We start from the raw sequence: 23,558 nt of genomic DNA, 5'->3' as shown, positions 1-23,558 counted from the left end.
TTTGGATTTCAGCTTCCGAGGTGCGGGTATCCTGCCTTGTGGCTCCGTCCTTTCTTCGAAGGTGATTGCCTGGTGGTCGCTGTACGTGAAGTCCTCGCTAACTTGCCAGGGCATGTTACGTGCCAGCGTAGGGCTGACAAAAGTAAGATCTACAATTGGACCAGTTCCCCTTTCTGATAAGTTTTTACCTCACCTTCGTTGGCCAGAACTTCATCTAACTGGGCGAATGCGTCTAATAAGCACCGTCCCCTTGCGTTAGTCTCTTTACTGCCCCACTCGATAGCCCACGCATTAAAGTCACCGGCTATCACCTTTGAATCTCGTCCCCTTGCGTCGTGAACAAGATCGTCTAACAGTTTTTCAAACTCAGGAAGTGTGAGGCTCGGTGGGGCGTAGCAGCTGTATACAAATATACCGCTTATTTTTGCCCCCACAAAGTCACTAGCCGCCTGACGCATGCTAAATTGTATGGCTTGACGACCGCACGCCCATATCGCCGCTCCATCAGTCGAATCTGTGACCCATACAAAACCGTAGAGATTTCTGTACGGTTCACTAATGATAGCAACCTCCATCGCGGATTCGTAACTGGTCTGCACAAGCAAATCTTGTGCGACCCTGCAATGATTAAGGTTTATTTGTATTAACCTCATTTTTTTACAGCAGTTAACGCCTTTCTAAATTCCGGGCATTTACTACTTCCGGCAATATGTCGGTTATCCCGTCCCTCCTTTCCTTCGCATAAAATGCATTTTGGGTCTCTATTGCACCCCTTGTCAATATGTCCTTTCTCCCCACACCTCCGACATCGATCGGACTGATCGATGCCGTTAGTGCATGCCTTCGCGAAGTGTCCAAACATTAGGCATTTGAAGCGCCTGTTTAAAGAGATATGTTGCCCTAGCCGGCAAACAACCCATCCAATTCGAACCTTCCCCACGGCCAACAACTTCTGCGCTGACTCCACTGGCAGTCGCATTGTGACCGTTTGAGTATCACCATACGCTTTTCTTAAACTCACGATAGATCCTTCACTGAATTCCTCCAACTTAAATTGTTCCTTCAAGGCAGTGCAGATCTCTTCTCTGGCTGTTACCTCATCGAGATCCTTGCACTGGATATAGATCCAGTATCCAGTCCTCTGTCCTCTGTCCTCTGTCCTCTGTCCTCTGTCCTCTGTCCTCTGTCCTCTGTCCTCTGTCCTCTGTCCTCTGTCCTCTATCCTCTGTCCTCTGTCCTCTGTCCTCTGTCCTCTGTCCTCTGTCCTCTGTCCTCTGTCCTCTGTCCTCTGTCCTCTGTCCTCTGTCCTCTGTCCACTGTCCACTGTCCAATTGTTATCAACACTGATAAAAAGATAACAACTAGTGGTTATTGCTCATACTTTCCCCCTGGGCAACTCAGGAATTTAGTTGTTAATAAAACATGAAGAGCACTTGACTACAAGTGTGATTCGTGCATGAATAATAGCTATTAATTGACGGCAATTAGCTCATTAGCTAGTATTAACTTTTTATCACGTCAATTCCTACCTCTTATCGGCTTGGAGTCATACATAACCAACGACAAACAATACTTGAAGAATTAAAGACTACATTGAAGGTAAATGGAAAGCAGGGAGAGTCACAACAAACAGAATTATTAGAATTGATGTTGACCCTCTGCTTTAAAGTAGCTGATTATGCATTAATTTTAATTAAAAGAAGGGAAGACATGGAAAATTTGGGGACTGAATTTCAAGCACGATGCATTACATTAACTTTTTACAAATCGATTGAAGATACACACGATTAGAATTTAGTCAAATTTAGATCATTGCTTAACTATAGATAACGCAGAAAAAATTGAAGCATTTCCAGGACCTCCCCGATAAATCAAGTTCCATGGACCCAATTCCACAGGAGGAAACCTCAAACAAGTGGGTGCAGAGTTATGTATAACCTTCAGCGCATCTACAATGTTTTCAGGATTTCCAGAGCAGCGGATGGGGTAAAATTTGCATCTACGAGTATGTAAGTAGCCGCAATGAGAATGTACTACAATTTAACAACACACATGTGGAAGTTAGCCGGTACTTGGTTTGTTCCCGCAAAATTATGTATTGTGTTGTGTCACACATGTGTTTTCCGTCATTAAATCATAACGTTAATGGCAGAATAAAATAAGCGAACTGAATGCACCATTCTGATAATGGCTATCAACAAAATTGCGCACATACATCGTCAGATAGTAGTTACACAGAATTTACGGAGCATTCAGAAAAAAGGTAAAATGCGCTTCGAATTATTCCCGGGGTCACCTACACCTTATCTTTTTGATACTGAATTTCATTTATTGCAGGCACTAAGCACAAAATAAATAGATTCAAGCGTGTCCTATATACATATTTAGGTGGTCAAAAGATAGGATGAAGCAAAATTGAAATTGTCATCCAATCCAATCCAATAATATAGAAAGGGGCTCTGACGAAGAAGCTTCAGAAGACACTATCTCTTCATTTACATCGACAAGCAGCCTAAATGAACCACAACCATTTGGTTAAAGCAACCTTCAAAAACGTAAAACAAGGTAATTGGTAAAAACCCTTGATTTGTGATGGTTCGTCCTTCTCGTGGCGTCAATAATACCCGATCTACCCTTTGTCAGAAGATCAGTACCCTTGTCTCATTAAATTATCCTTAAAAATTAAGATGAATTCTCGACCACCAGCTAGCTTCTGGCCAACATGATAGTTTATACTTACGACTCATCATCTGATGCAAACACCTAGCCCCATCCTTAGAAGCCTAGATTGAACTCATATTCCTAAAAAACGTATTGACAGTCCTTAAACTCAGAAGGCATATACTGCATCTTCGATGGAGTTCTTCATTACCATAAGAGCTGAACTTAAAATCCGGCTCAAAACTTTTGGTGCTGCTGTCTTAGAGGATCAATTCGTTAACGTTAAGTTGATTTAAAGGACCCTAATCCTTATACTTGTAATGAACTTTTATGAATAGGAGGATCAGACGATCATCCTAAGTGGCCGAAAACGACCTAGAGGGTAGAGCTGTCCCAGAAACCTACAAAGTTGGCAAAATTTTGACCGTGAAGGTCCGCCCGCAAAGATTGATGCTTCATCACGCCTCTGTGCTAGCCAGGCTCGGGAATGTGGGGGGGTCCTTTGAGCGCTCTGATCCCTCACACGTCATTATTACAAAATTAACGTGTCTTTTCCGATGCGTAGGGCAGCACCGGATTTCAAAAAGACAATAAACGGGGGAATTCGCGACGGCCTAACGAACAAAAGCCAGAACGCGAGCTAAAATGGACAAACAAAAAAAACCGGCTCGCCCGCGCGCGTGGAACCATAAGTCTCCGGACCCGAGTGCCTCGATCAAAAGGGAAGATCCACAAGGCATCACAATCCCGATCATCGCTTCTTCTGCCTCAGATCGTGATTGAGGCGCGACTCTTGAGGTTCCCACTCTTCCTTGACATCCTCAGGCTATTTCTTTTCAGAGGATGTCCCTTCTAAAGGTTTCGCGGGATCAAGAAGGAAGAGAGAGGGAGGAATCCTCAAGGTACATTTTTTTTCTTCTTTCTTTTTCTTGTTTGGTCATTACTCTTGGTGATTTCCTGGTTGATTAATTTGTGGTTTTTTTTTCTCGGTGTGATTAATAATTAAAATGTCCGAGAACGACGGTGACCCTGTTACAAATGGAGACGAACGAGAGGCAGGCGTCGAGTCATAACCGGGGGCGCGCGTAAAAAGCAGCGTTGGACTTCGGCAACCTTGGAAGACTCCGCCTATCCAGTGACAGACGACACCCAACAGGGAACTTCTAGTACGGCGGCTCAGGCTAGAGGACCATATGACGTGACACCGGAATCGCCGTCGATGTCATATCTAGAAGCCAGATTGATGTTGAGTCTGAGTATGTTCGTTACGGAGGTAGTGAACAAGGACCCGCGTTCTTCCACGCTTAAGATTCCTCCGAGAATGGATCGACCCACAACTCCTGTTTCTCTTTCGTCGCCACTACTTCCGTTAATTCTCCCATCCAGTTCATCGGGACGTATGCACGGTGTGATGTCTCCAATCAAAATATCTCATATCTTGAAGTCTTGGAGCTTAAAATCTGACGGCTCCGAGGATCACTACCAATAGAAAAGTTCCTTTCTATTTTATTGGAATACGCCTACACACTGTTTACCGGAGAAGCGGCGGACTGGTACTGGGAATATCGGCAAGGTAACCCCGACGCTCAATGGCGGGATCTGTGGGACGCTCTCCGAGATCAATTCCGGAATCGTTTGCCAGACATTGATCTTTGGGACCGGATACGGAGCCGGACTCAAAAAGACCACGAACCTTTCGCGGAATTTTTGGTGTCCCGACTCCAGCAACCCCCTAAAGAGGCTGAACTGGTGGAAACTCTGCTTCGCAGCCTGAGACCCGATATCATGCGGGCAATTTTCTCCATTCACATAACTACAATTCGCTAGTTACGTGAATGGGTAGAAAGATTTGAAAACCAGCAAGACCGCTTGGCCGTACGTGAGCTGGGTAAATTTTCGGTTTCGAAGCGTCATTTATCGGAAGTGGACGCAATCGAACCTTCTTGCGAACGGGACAGCCCGAATCACCCCGACATGCACGAAGCAGACGTCGAAGCAGTACAGGCCAGGGGTTGTTGGAATTGTGGGGCTCTGGGACACCCATCGCAAGATTGCGTGGAGGAGTTACGTCGGTTTTGCTATGGCTGTGGAACGCCCAGCATCGTGAAGCCACAATGCCCCGGCTACTCGTTGCCAAAAAACTGGAGAACTCATTCCCCCGCGGAAGGGAGCCGCAAACCTCATTTGCCACATCAACACTAGTCTCCCCGACTCCCGTTGAATCGGTCCGACAACTTATCTATGACCTACCCAGAAAGGACTCCCCCATATTCCCGAGCCTGGCACAGAGCGTGCAAGAACATGTCGACCGAGCACTTTGATGGAGCTTCAATCTTTGCAGGTGGACCTTCACGGTCAATTTCGCCAACTTTTTTAGGTTTCTGGGATAGCTCTGCCCTCTAGGTCGTTGTCGGTCACTTAGGATGATCATCTGATCCTCTTATTCATAAAAGTTCATTACATACTTTTAAAAATATGAACAAAAACCTTTAATACAAGAGCTGCCAAAAAAGCGACCATACAGTACCAAACTGCACATCGACAAAAGTTATATGAAGTGTGGTGGTAACCACCTCCCGGCTGCATACCCCAAAAACCACGAAAGAAAGGTGATCATCAGCCGAATCCATAGTATCAGCAGCCAATATGCAATCATCATTGATTGACAACTCCCTAACAGAGGCATGATGTGCCTTTCCCGTTCATGTTAAATTTCGAAAAAGCTAACTGCAGCCGCATAAAACGACATTTCGCTTCAAGAATCTGTCACCCAGACAGTATTATAATTTTCATATCGCCAACCTACCTACACACTAGTTTGAACACACAGTGAATGATAAGTCTACCTGTAATGCACTAATGAACTAAAAAGTGGCCAGAGCGCCAGCCAAAAAAAAAGATCCCAAAGTTATTACGGAAACCTAAAAATTAGTGGCAAAGTCGACCATGTAGATCCACCACCACTTCACTGAAATTTCCCGTCAATACGCGCTTGTAGCCAGGGGTGGGAATATACAGCTATTTTGGGTACTTCATTCCCTTCCAAGCTGCCTTCATCCAATGCGTTAGACACAAACTCAAAATACAACAAGTCGGGAAACCGGAAGCTGGACGCTTCAGGTACGAAAGGTTTTGTGCATTTCTTAGTACGTAGCACGTAATATATCCATATATTATGTGAGAGTATCTACTTTCGGGTGATATTGACATGCATAGTCTTCAATTTTCAAAGAAGCAACAAATTTGAGGTATTATAACTTCGTTAGTAATAGTGCGATTTCCACCAAACTTGGTAAGATCATGCTCTATATTATAGCCCATATAACTGCAAAACTTCATGGTACTAGGATGAACTTAAGGGGGGTTTCTAACCAATTACAAAAAATTGCAGTAATATACTATTATTAACTTTATTTAAACAGATATCGGCATGGAAGGTATTTCGAAGCCCAGGCACCATATAGTGGCAGCCTCCTGATTTTTTTCAGATTTTCCGGTTTGGTAGTTTCTGAGAATGGCCCCCTTAAAGAAGTGATCACTTTCAACCCCCCGCGCTCCCCACCCTTCCAACGAATGTCAAAACTAAGATCGGCTTTGAAAAGTACTAATCAAGACCTTTAATTTAATACCCCGCATGACTATATTTGATGAAAAAAAATTTTACACCCCCCTTTTGCATGTATGGGGACCCCCCCTCAAATTCGACATAAAAGGATGTAATTCACTGTATGCGTGAGCGTTCACAGTTCCCACCTTTCTACCAAATTTGGTGCCAATTGCTATAACCGTCTCCGAGAAAAATGCGTGTGACGGACAGACAGACAGACAGACAGAGGCCAAAGAGCTATCATGCCCGAAACCGAGAAAGATTTCAGGCTGGTCTGCAAAATCTTTGGATGAGGAGACCTTCATAGAGGTGTGGTTAGATCAGCCTGATAAAGCAGGCACCTCTACTGAAAGAGCCGTCCATCTGGCTCAATGCATTGCCAAAGCGTGTGACGCGTCCATGCCTAGAAGGTATTCATTCCCCAGTAGAAGACCAAACTACTGGTGGAATGATGAACTGACCGGCCTTCGATCAGCCTGCCACCGAGCCAGAAGAGCGGCTCAGAGGGCGGTAGGTAGAGTCGAACAGGGACAAAAGGAGCGCGCCTATAAGGCAGCCCGCAAAAACCTCAAGCTCGCCATCCAGCGAAGCAAGAGGGAGTGCTTTAAGGAGCTCTGCTCAGAAGCGAACATAAACCCGTGGGGGAATGCCTACAGAATCGTGATGGGACGATTCAGAGGCCGTTCATCTCCGCAGATCACGTGCCCCACCCTCTTGCTAAAAATCATCTAGGGGTTATTCCCCCAGCAAGAGGAGAGCACCGACACATTCCAACCACCTCTGAATGTGGCGGCAATTCCGTCAATCACCAGAGACGAGCTGTTGGATATCTGCGGTAGAATAGGAGACAACAAAGCGCCGGGCCTGGACGGAGTACCGAATAAGGCCCTTAAGCTTGCCGTGAAATCCAGACCGGACATGTTCGCTGAGTTGTTCGAAGCGTGCATGTCCGAGGGGATATTTCCAGTGGCATGGAAGCGGCAGAAGTTGGTACTTCTGCCTAAACCAGGTAAACCTCCAGGTGAACCATCGTCATATCGACCCATATGTCTCCTGGACACGGTGGGGAAAATGCTAGAGCGGGTAATCTACAATAGATTACTCCCGGTTGTTGAGAGCCAAGGCGGCCTTTCGGATCGGCAGTATGGGTTCCGTAAAGCCAGATCAACCATTGATGCCATCAAATTGGTTACTGGCTTGGCCGAAGATGCAATTCACGGAAAGGGTAGTACCAGCAAATATTACGTGGTAGTAACCCTGGATGTGAAAAATGCATTCAATTCGGCCAATTGGAATCTAATACGGAAATCTTTAGCGAAGGTTGGTATTCCCGCCTATCTCGCTGCTATCGTCGATAGTCATTTAACTGAAAGGAGGCTCTGGTATGACACCGATGACGGACCCCAGGAGTACGTTGTTTCCGCGGGTGTCCCGCAGGGCTCCGTATTGGGCCCACTACTGTGGAACATCATGTACAACGATGTATTTAATCTTCCCCTTCCGGGGGAAGCCACAGTGGTGGGTTACGCTGACGACATAGCGCTGGTTGTTGTCGCAAAGCATCTCGAAGATGCTGAGTTATACTCAAGTGAGGCAATCGGTGCTGTTAAAAGTTGGCTAAAGAGCTCTGGTCTGACACTTGCGGAGGAAAAAACGGAAGCGGTCCTCATCACTAAGCGCCGGAAGAGAGGTTACGCCTGTATTAGAATCGGGAATCATATCGTCACTTCCAAGCCGACCATCAAATACTTGGGAGTGGTGATAGACAGGAAGCTTAGCTATAAGCAGCATGTGCGGTATGTTTGCGACAAATCATCCACTGCAAGTATGGCCCTGGCAAGGATGATGCCGAACATTGGAGGGCCACGGCATACCTCTAGGTTGCTTATAGCCAGGGTGGTGACCTCGATCATGCTCTATGCAACCCCAGTTTGGAGGGAGGCGTTGTGGATGTCAGGGAACGCTACCAAACTGAGTTCAGTCTACAGGAGGACAGCCCTGAGGGTATGCTCTGCCTTCAGGACTGTCTCAGATGATGCAGCATTCGTCATCTCTGGAATGATGCCGATTGACATCTTGGCAGATGAGATGGCGAACATATACAATGCAAAGCCAACCTCTTCCTCATCGCGGACGAGGAAGACTGAAAGGGAGAGATCCATAAATAGATGGCAAGAGCGGTGGGAACGCTCGGGAAAGGGCCGGTGGACGCACAGGCTCATTCCTGCCATCAAGGAGTGGTTGGAGAGACGACACGGTGAGATTAATTATAATCTCACCCAGTTTCTCACGGGGCACGGAGGATATCTCCAATACCTTCACAGGTTTAAATTGGAGACCTCACCCGACTGTCCAAATTGCGATGGAGTCCCAGAGGACCCAGAGCATGTATTCTTCCACTGTCCGAGATTTGTGGAAGAAAGGAAGAACCTAGAGGAGACTCTAGGGGAGGTGCTGGTACCAGAAAATCTGATGCCGAAAATGCTAGCACATCAAGAGAATTGGGATGCGGTAAACTCCATGATCGCATCTATCCAAAATAAACTGCAAAAAGCAGAGGAGAGGAGAAAAACGCGGTGACGTGCGCCGCGTATAGAAGAAAGGTGACAAAGCTAGAGTGAGCTGACTCCGCCCCGTGATGTAATACCTTATGGTGGTTCCGCGGGGCAGGGAGGGAGTCGGGGGTGGTTTTAGTGGGTAAAAATCCCACACGCTGGTGTGTCCAGACCAGTGTCTTTTTGAAGATTTCCACCTCCTCAACAAAAAAAAAAAACAGAAAAAAGACAGACAGACTGACGGACAGACAGACAGACAGACAGACAGACAGTAAACCGATTTTAATAAGGTTTTGTGTTTACACAAAACCTTAAAAAGGAGAAAATCGCACGAAACCATGCAAACAACACGCAGCGGAAAATAAGAAAAATACTGGGTTAACCGCGGATCGTGGAGCCGGGGAGCTCATGACCCATATACCATGATCGAGAAGAGATAATTTGGAGCACATCACATCCGCATCTGAATGCTCAGGTGGGGATGTGATCCTACCTTTTGGCCATTGTAATTGAAGATGTCCCTTAATACTACCCTTGTCCAAAAAAAAATTAAATCTGGAAGACCCCTGAAGAATAGTTGGGTGTATGAATGGGTCTCAAAACGCCCATCAACTATGGCTAGCAAAGTTTTTTTGCAAATACTAGTGTTTTCGAAGCAACTAATTCCCTTTCTTCGGTACATTTTGCTACTGAACTTCAATTTCAAAACGCCCCGAAAATAACTTTTTTTCCTTCAGCGGTCAAGTGAGCGCAAGGTCATTGAGACCAGAACGAAAGGATCTCATTTCTCTTCGTTTTACATTATCGGTTACAATACATTTACCACGGTTTGCAATAATAATTTCAATTTGCTTTTTCGCACAACGCACAATGAAATTTCCATCCATTGACCAAACTGCATCTAATTGCAGGCTGGCTGGTTCATGTGTATAGCATTGTCAGATTAACTATTAAAAGAAAGTCAATTATCTTTATCAAAATTGATGAGTTTTTGGTAAAAATTTCAAGGCAAAATTAATTTCATCGTTTGAAATGAATATTTTAGAGACGTTTATTTTGGATAACATAAAGTCACGATGAATGAGGAAATTGGAGACAAGATGATGAATGCAATGACTAATCATACATAAAGAGAAAAAAGCAACCCCTCGTACAATTAATTAAATGAATTTCTCCACCAACTAGGTGCAAGAAAACAAAGAAACAATAAAGGGTTGTCGACGCTGAGCAAGAGATACAATAGGACCAAACTCGATAAGATCTGTATGTGAAGGTGCTACGCTCTTAAGTCCTGCCCTTAATGGAGTACATTAACACCTCCTCCTCTGACCTAAATACTAGGTTGCATGGTCCAAGCCCTAAGCGTAATAAAGTTATTCTGACCGCCGACCAAGGCGCCATTAAAGCTCTATACTCGGTGGTAAGATCCTCTAAACTAGTGGGGCAGTGCAAAGATACACTAAACAAATTAGGCGACATGCACATTCCTCTGAGCTTCCGCTCACAAGAACGAAGAGGAGGATGAGAAAACCAACGAGGGGGCTCCGTTTTTTACACTTCCAGTCGATGCAGCGGCTGCGATGGCTCACCAGTCCAAGTCAAGCAGAATCTAGCCCTCCTACAGAAAAAAGCTTGATCGCAAGAGCTTTTTCCGCACTACCCTAAAGAGGACAATGGCATCAGACCAGGAATCTCAAAGTTGCGGAAAGGGAGTGAAGGCCTCAGATACTCTTCTGTGATTGCCCAGCTCTTATTACACCTAGGCTGCGGATACTAGATATCAATTTCTTTATCGACCTCTAAAAGATAACTGATTGCGGGGTGCTCTAAGCGGACTAGATTCTGCCCCCATTGTCCTAATATAGCAAGGGTTGACATCATTATCAAGTTCCGAAAATGAAACAATGCCACGACGACCCTTGAAAAAAGAGGACTGAAAGCCTCGCTTCAAAATCTAAAGGCAGAACGAACTCTCATTTCCGCCGTACTCATAAAGGATCACGACGATATTTTCCGGACAATATAGGAAAAATTGGTTAATGCCATCACCAACACTTTCACTATACTTCTTAACCAAACTCTTTTGATAAGATGACCTCATAGGGAATCTGACATTTTGAACATAATGAATGGGATGAGGATGCCTCTTCTCGATCATTTAAATTTTGTGACGAATGGCGAAACTTATGATACTTTCCCAGTTCAACAATTGCGCTATCCACCAATACCTAGAAGGCTTGTGAGGGTCAAGTTTCATCTAGCGTATGGAAGACCCACCGATTGTCATTACCAAGTTTACAACTAAATTTACGATAGTGTCAACTGCGCCCAGGGTATTTGTTGGTGTAAAAACACAAGCAAAGTTCCGGGAAATCCAATGTCCCGGAACCTGCATTGCTCGTGTTGAAAAAAAGCTTATTAGGAGGTATAGGAAGGGCTCAATGCATCGACGGCGGAGAACAGTTCCCGAACAGAAGAAAGAAAAAAAAACCTGGAGCCGTCAAAGAAGTGCATTGTCCTCTTCCGTCCTTCTGGAAGATGAATTCCAGGTTCAGCGGAAAGTGAATAGGATTTGCTCGTTTTTCCCCTCGATCCCGACATTGTCCAGAAAGTAGTCGACATTCTTCTAAACTCGCCAGATATTAACAGGTATGCGCAGCTGAAGGCAGCAATATCCGACGTCCTCACCGATTCCTCAAATTGCCACTTGGCGATAGGAAGCCCTCGCAGCTTATAAGACAGATGTGTGAGCTCGCAGGGTCGGCTATTAGTGACGACACGCTACGGGTAACCTGCTACATCCAACGTGACTAGACTATAGCTATATTTTCAAAAAGTAATCAATTCTCGCATATGATTTCGTTTCCTCGGAACCTCCCGTCTCCGCAGTCGGTACGCGCGGGAAAACACTATCCATGAGTATCTCCAAAAGACGTCACTCTTTCGCAAAGGAGTTAGAAGCACTTCGGCTCAGCATCGCCCACCTGATATTTATGACCAGACAACCTATAGAAAGCCAAACCGCTGCCTCCGCCATCGACAAGCAATAGTGAGGACATTCGAGACAAAGGAGATGTAGTCGAACAAAGAAGCTACCCTAAGTTTTCATCCAACCCCACTTGATATCACCTTACTCCTTTAACAACAGCAATTCAGGCAACGGAGGCTGGCGCATCTATTTCTGCAAAAAACTGCTTGCATGTATCTGGCCGCAATACCCCCGACAAACTTCTGATCGACTCAGGTTCTATCATTTCTCTACTCGACATCGACATCCGAGGTAAAAAATTGCAGTATTCTTTGACTGGTCTTACCTCGTACGGCAACGTGAAAGTCTCTTCCATTCGCAGTGTTTCCACCATTTTGGAAATTGCTACCTCATCGGGAGAGCTCGGCCGTTTTTTCGCAACGTTCTTTTTTTAAAAATAACCCAACGAACAAAGGAATTCTCGAAGACCTAACAAGATAAACCAGAACGAGCGCTAAACCACAAACTTTGTGACGAAAAAAGACTAGATCCTTCAAGAGGAAATTCAATCAGTCCCAATCCAAGTCACAGTTGTAACTTTTCATAACCAGGTTTGAGCTCGCTCTTGAGTTAAAGAAAGGTTTTAAACAGTACGAATTTCATCATAAAATGCCAAACTCAAAAGCAAGGGACAGGTACAGCCTTAGCAATATCAAAATTTTAGGCATATTGCCCTGAACTGTTCCTTAGTAAATCGATATATACAGAGCATCAAAAGCCAATTTCACAAGGAACGCCCCGTCAAGCTAAAACACCCTGGCTATTTAGCGAAGCTGCAGCTGACCAGGATATGCTTACACAGATTGAAAGTATCAAAACCAGCCATCATTCACTCATTGTAGAAGGTAAAGCAACATCTTATTGTCAAAAAAGAGCACTCAAAAAAAGAAGTTCAGTTCAGCATAAAGTTTAAATTGCATTCCAATTACAGTCCAATGTTATCCCATACCATGCAGATTTCTGAACACATTCTTGACTCTTCTTGATTCGCAACATCGTTCAAGTTACCGTGATCTAAGCAGGGTTCGTCAGAAATTACGGAACTACTGACGTGATACACACTGTGCCCATGGAGAAACGCCTTAAATACATCATCCTCTTTACATCGCATTGCTAAATCTCGAAAAAGGGTTTGACCTTCCACTAGATAAACTCATCTGATATGCACTGCAGGTGGTCATGAAGGAAGAGCCCTCCAGCCGACCCACTGTATTCTTCTTACATTCAAAGTAGAATTATAGCCATCGAAGGCGCAACTTGGATGAAGTAACGTTCCTTAAGTCGCGTTCAATGTTATCAAAACATCAACAAACGTCGCAAATGTAAAATCTAGCCCAGTATCGTCCTGCCGCGCTCGACGATTCTGAGTGCTGGCCGACTACCAAAGACAATGAACGCTGCCTTACGCTAATTGAAGCGAAATTTGTATATTGGAGCAGCATGATACCTTATAATCACGTCCAAAATAACATCATCCGCCATCGTAATGGGGTTGCACCTATCGTGGAAAGATTATCAGAGAGTCGTCTTCGAGGATATGGTCATGTGATTTGCGTTAAGGGTAACTTACTAAGATTGGCCTGAATATCCAAGTTGATGGGAGACGACCTAAAGACGGACCGCATAGACCATGCAGCGGTAGATGGTTATTTAAGAGCACCTCGGCTCCACCCGGATTGAGTCTATAGCCGAGAAAAGTGGCACCTGTTGTCAAGATAAACCGACCTCAGTACCGAACGGGACAAAGGCAAAAGAGGAGGGGGAAATTTTGCCGTTCTATGTATCAATACCAACCCGAGATTTGTAGTTATGCTAAGAGTTTACGATATTCACAATTTAATTCAACGATATTTTCTCGATCCCTCTGCATAAGCACAAATAAGGAAGACCTACCCCTGCAGAAGTCCAAAATAAAAGTGATTGTTTTCAGGTTACTTCAGTGGTCAGTTGTCATTTTGTGCTCTCAATTAACCGCTGACCAATTAATAAAATAAATTTTAATAATTTAAATTGACAGAAATAAAATAGATTTCTTAAATATTTTCTTAAATTAAATATTATCAACGAATCCATGGGGGGTCCTCATTATCAAATATTTCTCGTCAAACGTCTTTGCCACGCCAGTCAAAATCAAAATGTATATAGATAAGAAATATACCATATCTTATCTGAAATTGTCGTTCCGCACAAGAGTGTTAATCATGCAGTCTGGAAATAATTTTACTTTTCGTTTCGATAGCGGGAATCTCACTTAGCAATTAAACTTTCAGTTTCAGTAGTTACCTTGGTAGGAAAATTGATAACAGAATAGTCTTTTTTTTATTTCTATTTTTTTGGTAAGAGGTGATAAGAAAAAAGGTATCTGGTTGACCAAAAAAGCATAAGCTCAGTTGTAAGATAAGCTCAAAACATTCCAGCTTTAATGATATCTTTTAATAAGATTGCCGATAATTTATTTTTCAATCTGCTCTGACTAAGAGATTATCTATTTTTTAATGTTATATAATAACATAATGACCAACAAATAATAATTTTAAAAAAAATGAATAGTAACTGATCGTAAATGACCGAAATTATTTTTGACACGACATCATACATGTACCCAATTAATTATTGTTTATCAAGTGATTTTGTTTATATTTTCAAAAATAAAATGAGTAAGCAAAACTCATCAGTAATTAAATTCGCTCCATGCATACTCCGACAACTATTGTTTGCATTAATTGTACCCAAAAGCTTAGAAACCATAAGAATAAACGCCTGAAGTCAAGCAATTCTGTGTGTTTTGCCACGCGGAAAATATTATACAGTAGGGCATAGTATGGTAATAATGGAGTATCTTTCGTTGTTCGAAATGGCTTATTTAGAAAAGCACTTAAATTACTAAAACTTACTTTGAAAAGTACTACGTCTACTCACAGCCAACATGAAAGTTCGTTGTTTAAAAGATTTCTCCTCATTTTTTGTCAGATCATTAAATAATTTTGCTAGGGCGACGGAATATTTATTTTTACAATTTAAAATTGCCGAAAGGCTTTTCGTTGATTTTGATAAAAACATTTTGACGTATACGGGTTGGAACTAAAATGATCACAGGTAAAATGGAAGAGCTAGAAAGAAAGAAAGAATGATTAGTTGAATTTTTATCATTTGTGTTCATTTGATATGATAAATAATATTGAGTTAGTTATTAGTGAAATTTAAACAGGTATAGTTTATAGGTATAGGTGTAAAAGTAACAAGTCGGGCAACCGGAAGCTGGACGCTTCAGGTACGAAAGGTTTTGTGTATTTCTTAGTACGGAGCATGTAATATATCCATATATTATGTGAGAGGTTTTGAAGCCAATTATTAAAAATTATAGTAATATACTATTATTAACTTTATTTGTACAGATATCAGTGTGGAAGGTATTTCGTAGCCCAGGCACCATATAGTGGCAGTTTCCTGATTGTTTTCAGATTTTTCGGTTTGGTACTTTCTGAGAATGGCCCCCGTAAAGGAATGATCACTTTCAACCCCCCGCCACTCCCCACCTTTCTAACAAATATCAAAACTAAGAACGACTTCGAAAAGTACTAACCGAGACCATTAATTTGATACCCCACATGACTATATTTGATGAAAAAAAAATTACACCCCCTTTTGCATGTATGGGGATCTCCCCTTAAATTCGTCGTAAAAAGATGTAACTCCCTGTATGCGTGCGTCCACAGTTCCCACCTTTCTACCAAATTTGGTGTCAATCGCTGTAACCGCCTCCGAGAAAAATCCGTGTGACGGACAGACAGACAGACAGACGGACGGACAGACTGACAGACAGACAGTAAACCGATTTTAATAAGGTTTTGTGTTTACACAAAACCTTAAAAATGGAACAAGTGATCTTGCAAGGCCCAAATTTTTAATTATGGTAGATCAAAAGGGAGCTTACATTTAAACATCCGGATTTTAGTTATCACAGGCAGGTCTATCTTTAAATGGGTTCCCGGAGCACCGACCGCCAGTACTTTTATCTCTCCTCCTAACATGAAAAGCAATAAGCTCTCTTGATCCTGCTGCAACCTCTAAATCCGCCCAGAAAAATAACGATAACTTCATCTAAATTACTTGGGCAGTATTAGCCTAAAGGCAAAGTTAGTATGCTTGCTACTACACTGATGGTGTCAAAACATATGTTAGCATGCAATCAAGGAATATGGAATCTTCAAGTAGTAAGATGATTATGGCCAGTCAAGTCGCCCCCGAGGGACGCATTTTGGAGACATTTAAGTTATCCTACAGGAACTACAAAAGGGAGACTACAAACAGGGTCACGCATGTCACACCCTTCACCTACGCCCCTACCGGGAGAAGCGGATGAAAGGGAAGCTAGTCATGTGGATATAACTTGCCTAATGCGAGTATTTGGAAAGAGAACCACACGGATCGAATAGCGTAAACTGGAAATCTCCTGCCCGATAGCAGAGGAAGCCACTGCATCATTCTTTCCCAAACGTCTGAAGAGACCATTTGAGCGACACATTTGCGGTATACCCGACTAGCTGTGCTGACCACTATTTGACACCTAAGTAACCAAAGACTGCCTCCAAGGAAGTGTGCTATCGCCGTATCTGTGGAGTATGTTCGTCAACTCACTGTTATGTGGACTTCAAACTCTGCAAATATATTCCCAAGTTTAGCTTCAATGGACGATTGGTTCTTAACTTTGCCTTCCAAAGAGGAGAAGGATAACGTTTTAACTCTACGAGGTGAAATATTTGGGAATTATTCTGGATAAAAAGCTTCTTTGGAACAAACGTGGAGTGACGAAGATAGAATGACTTTTGCCCCGACCGGCTTCTACGCTTTATGTGGTAATGTGCAAAGATATCAGCTCATAAATTAATTATTTTAGGTCTATAGAGAATGAACAGACATGACAGACACAGAGCGTTGGACGAGTTTTTGAGAGAACTCGAGTCAAGGTATCATGGTAGTAGTCCTAATGTGCCAGATGGACAGTAAATTCCTATTTAATTCGGAACTATTTTAATTACCAACGTCTAATCTCTATTTAAAGGGCTATATATCACTATCGACCTAGAGCTGTAATTTCGGGAAGTGCACTTCAAGCAGATAGATTACTGCTTCCTCATCATTTTCAGCATACCCTCCGCCCTGTAAACATGGATCACCCGTTTGCTGACCAAACTTTTTGACAAGAATAAGCTTTAACTTCGAGGTCGACTCAAATTAAAGAATCTCTTCTCAAAAGCATCTTCATGCTTGCCTTATGCTCTGTTTCAAAGTTCTCTGAACCTCTTTGCATCTGGGTAACATCCATAATTCTGGCAACGGATTTCATACGCCTACCAGAGGTTAAGCATTCTACAGTATTTTTTGGCCGTTTAGTCTGCATTCCGTGAATTTCGAAAAGAACCGACCAGGGTAGATACAAGTCCTTACGAAATAATAAGGCGTTTCACTGGGAACGCCGTACTTCACGCAAGCAAAATAAAAAGCAATGTGATCAACAATACCGGACCGCCAAAAGCTGTCATTCTCAGGCTCTGTACATCTCCAGCAACTTCAAAAATTCTATCTTATAAGAAATATGAGATTGCATTTCGGCTGCACGCTAATATGAGTCGACTGCAATTTCAGTCACTAATATGTTGTGCAGCGCTTGAAGAGATGCGCTTTTATGTTGTTAGTCTGCAAAATTGTAAAATGAATCTGAAACTAAACTGACCTTATAAGTTCATAGAACCCACCAAAATAAAGAAGCTATCAGCATGGAGTTTAGAGTTGAGGTTCCAAGTATTAGGGCCACAGGGTGTGTAAGAAAAGTTGAAAAGAAGCACAATCCATTGGGTACATCACCTAACGTAAGGATTTAACAACATTAGCGCAAGGCAACCACCAGCGATCCTTTGCTTAAAGTCCCTAATGGAGGCGAAACAGGCCTTCTTCTTTTACCACCTCAAATCCTGGTCTGCACTCGGCGCCACCTGCTGAGCCCAAGGTCTTACCCACGGGAAAGCATTTATCTACACCGAGTAAACCACAACCTTCGTATTGCATCAAAATCGAGGAGAATTGATCGTTCCGGGCATCGACAACTAGAAATAAATCGAAGCAGCAGCGGTCCTCTGACAATTCTAGCTTGTTAAACCACGTGGCAGCAAAGAAAGTGCGGCCGGTAACGACTAAGTCTTCATTTACAGCGAAGGTTATCGAAAGCAATGGACGAATCCCGAGTGGCGACACCGTTCATCGAGTTACGATAGTGAGCATTCTGAACGTTTCAGATTTAAACTCCTCCTAGTTATGAGGAATGTACCATCATACATCAAGCTTCACGTAGATTCGATAAGTATACATCGTAAAATGGTATATCTAAACTTTGCTGACGAAAGTACGAACGATTGACTCAAGTCTGCCTGCTGCTCCCTCGGCGATTTGTGGGACACTGGGCTAATTCTGAAGAGGGTCTATCAGCTAACAACGTTCAATAAGTGCTTTTTTGACTTCCAGAGCTCAATGGCGCTGACACTCTTGAGTAGCTTGGTGCCCGGAACAACCATCCTATCTGATGATCTTGGTTAACGACCTATGTGATGACAACACCATAACAGCCAGAAATGCCTCTATCACATGTTTCTCGACGACTAAACCCTCGCCAATTGGCAATTTATAAGAATGACACCCGAGGCGCCATTACAAAAATCGAGCGGCCCATTACAAAAACCTTTACGATAAACTGGACACTCGGGAAAGTGAGAGAGATCTGTGTTGACTTGCCAAAATCCGAAACAAACGCACACAAAATATCGAACACTTCTGTTGCGTTAATGACAAGAACGGTACTTTGCTTACCGACGGTCGAGCTGCGGTGGATAGATGACGAGAATATTTCGAGCAGATTTCAACTGAAAAATTTGTTCATCCCCCGCCTCCACAATCATGTCGACATTTGGATCAGGTCCACTTGTCAGCGTAACTGAAGTCGAAATGTCGTCTGTCTTGTCGTTCTCTATGGTTGTTAGTTTTGGCCGACTAACAACCGCGTCTTGCGGTAATGGAGACGAAGATGTTGCATTGGACTTTTGGCATGCCACGTTTTCATCACATCCGAAATGAGGACGATCCGCGATCGTTATGGGATGGCACCGATCGTGGAAAAATTGCGAGAGAGGCGTCTTCGATGGTATGGTCATGTAGTTCGTACTAACGAGAATTCACTTGCCAAGATTGGTCTGAACATCGAAGTCGAACGACCAAAAGGCAGGTCGAAACAACAAGGGCTTGATACATTGGATGGGGATTTAAAAGCATCGAGATTGCCTCCAGATCAGGCATTTGATAGGGCCAAATGGCAAAACCAATCAGGACGAGCCGGCTCTACTTGTGAACTGGACAAAGGCTAAAGAAAAGTAAGAAGGCGGACAGGGAGACAGACAAACAGGCAAATAGGCAGACGGATAGATAGACGTTAAACCGATTTTAGTGAGGTTTTGTTCCACACAAAACCTTAAAAACGTCTAATTATCTCAAATGATGCAAGGATCCTGCCGCGCCACACCTCCTCTAAACTTTAGATGAAAGTGCCATGGGCTGCACCTCCCCTTCATAGACATTGCGAACCACCATTTTTAGCGTGACGCTTCCAAGTCAGTGGGAAAGTTGCTAACCCGTTTGTTACCAGTTCATGAACGGCAACAGTAAGGAAAGTCCCCGACCTTTCGGCACTTTTGTCGAAGTTGTTTAAAATCTCAGGTTTCGACAGTATGGATGTATAAATAAAAATGTTTTATTTTTTTTTTAAATGAAGTTATTATTTGAAACAAACTCTTAAGTGGTATTGCCTCTAAAAAAGCATAGAGGGAGAAGGGGAGGGGTTGAAATGAATCCAAGGACTAGCTCTGTTTCTTAAATGTCGCATTTCTCGTTAATATAACACGAAAAAGTATGCGCATGCTGAGTTTTAAGAATCAGAGGAGACCATTGAATACGTTGGTTATGAAAGCTTATGAGTTTTATTTCGGTTACAAAGTCGTGGGCCCCAAAATTATGTTGCAAAAGTTGTTACACTAATTTAGTTCGTGGTTACGTGGGGAATCACGCACGGTATCATTCGCGGTATCAATGGTCTGGCGTGAGCCCACCTCTCATGCTGAGGACTGGATTATGGATATCTGGATTTTCGCAAAAATCCCAACAACTAAATAGACTATGCTTTGGCCGCAAGAGGAGGTGTCACATAGCAGCTAAGATGAAGATTTCACGCCTAACGATTCGAACGAACCAAAGCTTTTCACACAAGAAGACTTGGACGACTTAGTCCTGGATTTAGACATGCCTAAAGTAAAAGCTGAGCTTCTTGGTTCACGACTGCAGTAGAAAAATCTCCTGCAGAAAGGTGTCAATATTATGTTTTTTAGAAAAAGAAATTCCGCCTTAATTTCTATTTTTTCGCGAGACGATGATGACAAAGATTTAATTAGCTAAGTATCTGAATAAGAAAGGTAAAGGATTCTTATACCTCAAGCAAAAATTTCCGCGTCCAAATAAAGCCAAAATCAAAAAAGGCGTATTTATGGGACCTCAGATTAAACAGTTCTTTGATGACCATGCTTTCTCCAACAGTTTGTCAAGAAAAGAGCCTGAGAATCTTTTATATTTGTTTGCCGCATTTTTCTTCAAAATAAAATAAAAGTCTATATCAACAACGAATTGATGAGTTACTTAAATCTTACAAGGCTTTAGGTTGCAATATGTCATTGAAAGTTCATTTTCTCCACTACCATCATCATCAACGGCGCAACAACCGGTACCCGGTCTAGGCCTGCCTTAATAAGGAACTCCAGACATCCCGGTTTTGCGCCGAGGTCCACCAATTCGATATCCCTAAAAGCTGTCTGGCGTCCTGACCTACGCCATCGCTCCATCTTAGGCAGGGTCTGCCTCGTCTTCTTTTTCTACCATAGATATTGCCCTTATAGACTTTCCGGGTGGGATCACCCTCATCCATACGGATTAAGTGACCCGCCACCGTAACCTATTGAGCCGGATTTTATCCACAACCGGACGGTCATGGTATCGCTCATAGATTTCGTCATTGTGTAGGCTACGGAATCGTCCATCCTCATGTAGGGGGCCAAAAATTCTTCGGAAGATTCTTCTCTCGAACGTAGCCAAGAGTTCGCAATTTTTCTTGCTAAGAACCCAAGTTTCTGAGCAATAAATGAGGACTGGCAAGATCATAGTCTTGTACAGTAAGAGCTTTGACCCTTCGGTGAAACGTTTCGAGCGGAGCAGTCTTTGTAAGATGAAATAGGCTCTGTTGGCTGACAACAACCGTCTCCACTCCCACCTCCAGGAAAATTATGGAGCCTTTTCAGACGAGCCTGGTGAAAGATTTCATCAACAGATTGCCCAAATGAAGAACAGATACGCGGGAAAATGGAACCCTCGTATGTTGACGGACTACTCTCGGACTCAAATTCGAGAAACACCGGAGGACGCTTACAAAAGGAGAAAAACTTCAAAGTGGACATAATTTTTGATTGCTCAACCTTATGATTCATTTCAACAAAGTAGCAATTTTTGAGATGCATAAATATACCAGTATCAAGTGCAATTTTGATACACATCCGATATTGCTATGAAAATTTTAATTTTCCAGTACATTTTCAAAATGCCTTCTGATATCATAGGTCTACGCTCGGCCGTCTATACAGTCGAGATATTGCACGTATTACAGACCGCTTGAGAATAACAATCGATTCCAATTACTCATGCAAAGTAAATTGATCTAGTTACACTCAAAAGCGAGTGGGCGGAGCTAAACCTGATTCAGCTGAAAACTAGTATTAGTAGCCCTTTGAAAGCGCCATAGTGATCAAGCCCCCGACTATTAAGCAGTCTTTTCTCCTCTAGAAAATGAAATTATAGCAAACTGGCTTACAGTTCCATTACACCGTATCGTTTGGTTTCAATGCCGGTCATGGGGTTCATACTTTTTCTGACATTGGGCAACCGTTACAATTGCATGTAACAAGTAACTCTTACTAATATATTATGAAATTATATCACAAATTCATGCACTAATTTCACTTAATTTGGGCTATAGTTCCGCAGAATCGAGGCAAAGTTCATCTTGTTCCAACTATATTTACACAAAAACACATGAGAGCCCTTCAAGCGTGTGGATTTAAAAATATTCAACCTTGCCCGCCCACAATAGATTTACGTAAGCTCTCATTTGAATGATTCTCTACATTCCATCATAAATTCAATCACAGAAGAGCGTCCACGTGAGTGCAATCTGGATGAGAATAAAGGCATAAATCCGAATTAACAATATGCACGGGCCACAGACTCGTATGAATGCACCTTCACCTTTGTATCTATTTCCTACTGCAAGCAGTTCTATTAGCAACAAATTTATCACAGATGATAAACAGATAACACTAGAGGTTTCTCATCACACATGAAGCATTGCGTGCACCGCATCTCATCATGATTTTGTAACTTTCCGGTTTTTTAGATTCAGATACAGCCAAGAGGAACCCGGGGGTCATAGTACAACACGACACACATCCAACACACATCGACTGAATAAGGTATCAAATGCACAAATGCATGGCATGATTATTTACATAATTAGAATCAATTTATTGGCAGAATTTTAAGCGAGAATGCATAATGGACTAATCAAATTTGCAGTAAAATCCATAGAAGCTCAATACCTTGTCTAGATAGTGTAGGAAGGCAGTATCACGTAACAAATAGTGTCCACTAGACTCGCACACGGACTGATAGTAAACAAACTAGTGAAAATCAGCGGCGACTTTAATGATATCCAACAGGTCTCCAGATACTCCACAATCGCGCTTTCCACGACGAAAGCGAGATGTACGTAACGATTTTCTCCAGACGCGTTCAATGAACGTCTTTAAGAAAACCACTTGATGGCCGGTTATGTAATATTCAACGTTTTTTTCTCTGTTCCTTTACACGAAAGAAACCAAGAAAGAAGTCTAAGCGCCACTAGATATCGAGCTAGTGCAATTCAGTCCGAAATCTTAAAAGTTCCGATAAAAACTAAAAACACATGAAACACTGCACTAGATCAAGTGTAAACACAGGGAAAGCCCCCCAGCTTGACATGGTTTACAGTTGACCAATTCAATTTGAAGAGACCTCGGCATTGGCCGTTCGATATACCTCCGCCAACGATGACGACACTAGTTGAGCTAGGTCTACCCTATTGCGCCGAAGCACCAATAAAATGCTATTTTTATCCATACTCTACTATATGGGTCTGGTCTGATCGTGCGAAAGCTCATTGTCTTAATTTCTCCTCTCAACACCCAATGCAGATTCAATGTCAAGTGGGATCGGAGAAGATATTGTATCTTTTCTTTTTGACTTCAGCTCTTTTTTGAAAACCTGAATGGATTTGGTTTGAGTTGACAGTGTTCATTGCTCCCAACGCTGTTTTTATTTTAGCCGGTATGCACTTTGCGGCTGGTCGGTGTCGTTTATGTGGAGGAGTCGAACGACTGCGACCGGTATTTTAGAGTGCGAACAGTGGACCGGTATCAAAGTACATCAGACTACGCTGCAGTCGTGTGCAGAGATCAAAATATAAATCAAATTCCACTAGATTTTTTTTTACAGAAATAAGTGCGCAACTTTCCCCTATAATTCCTACAAA

General features: G+C 42.9%; 1 protein-coding gene across 1 annotated transcript in view; it reads right to left on the bottom strand.

The window, feature by feature from the left end:
• The window catches only part of LOC119650968 (very long-chain-fatty-acid--CoA ligase bubblegum), an 81,973-nt gene extending 58,968 nt beyond the window's left edge, over positions 1 to 23,005 (bottom strand). The window contains exons 1-2 of the mRNA XM_038054224.1: positions 22,588 to 23,005; positions 14,746 to 14,961 (exon numbers count right to left, since the gene is read on the bottom strand). Of these exons, the coding sequence (XP_037910152.1) occupies positions 14,746 to 14,911 (166 nt within the window). The 5' untranslated portion in view covers positions 14,912 to 14,961; positions 22,588 to 23,005. The remainder of the gene's footprint in view (positions 1 to 14,745; positions 14,962 to 22,587) is intronic.
• Between the last annotated feature and the right edge of the window lie 553 nt (positions 23,006 to 23,558).

This window comes from Hermetia illucens, chromosome 3 (genome assembly GCF_905115235.1).
Source record: "Hermetia illucens chromosome 3, iHerIll2.2.curated.20191125, whole genome shotgun sequence".
Lineage (NCBI taxonomy): Eukaryota > Metazoa > Arthropoda > Insecta > Diptera > Stratiomyidae > Hermetia > Hermetia illucens.
The sequence above is the reverse complement of the archived record's forward strand: the minus strand, read 5'-3'. Positions and strand labels throughout refer to the sequence as shown.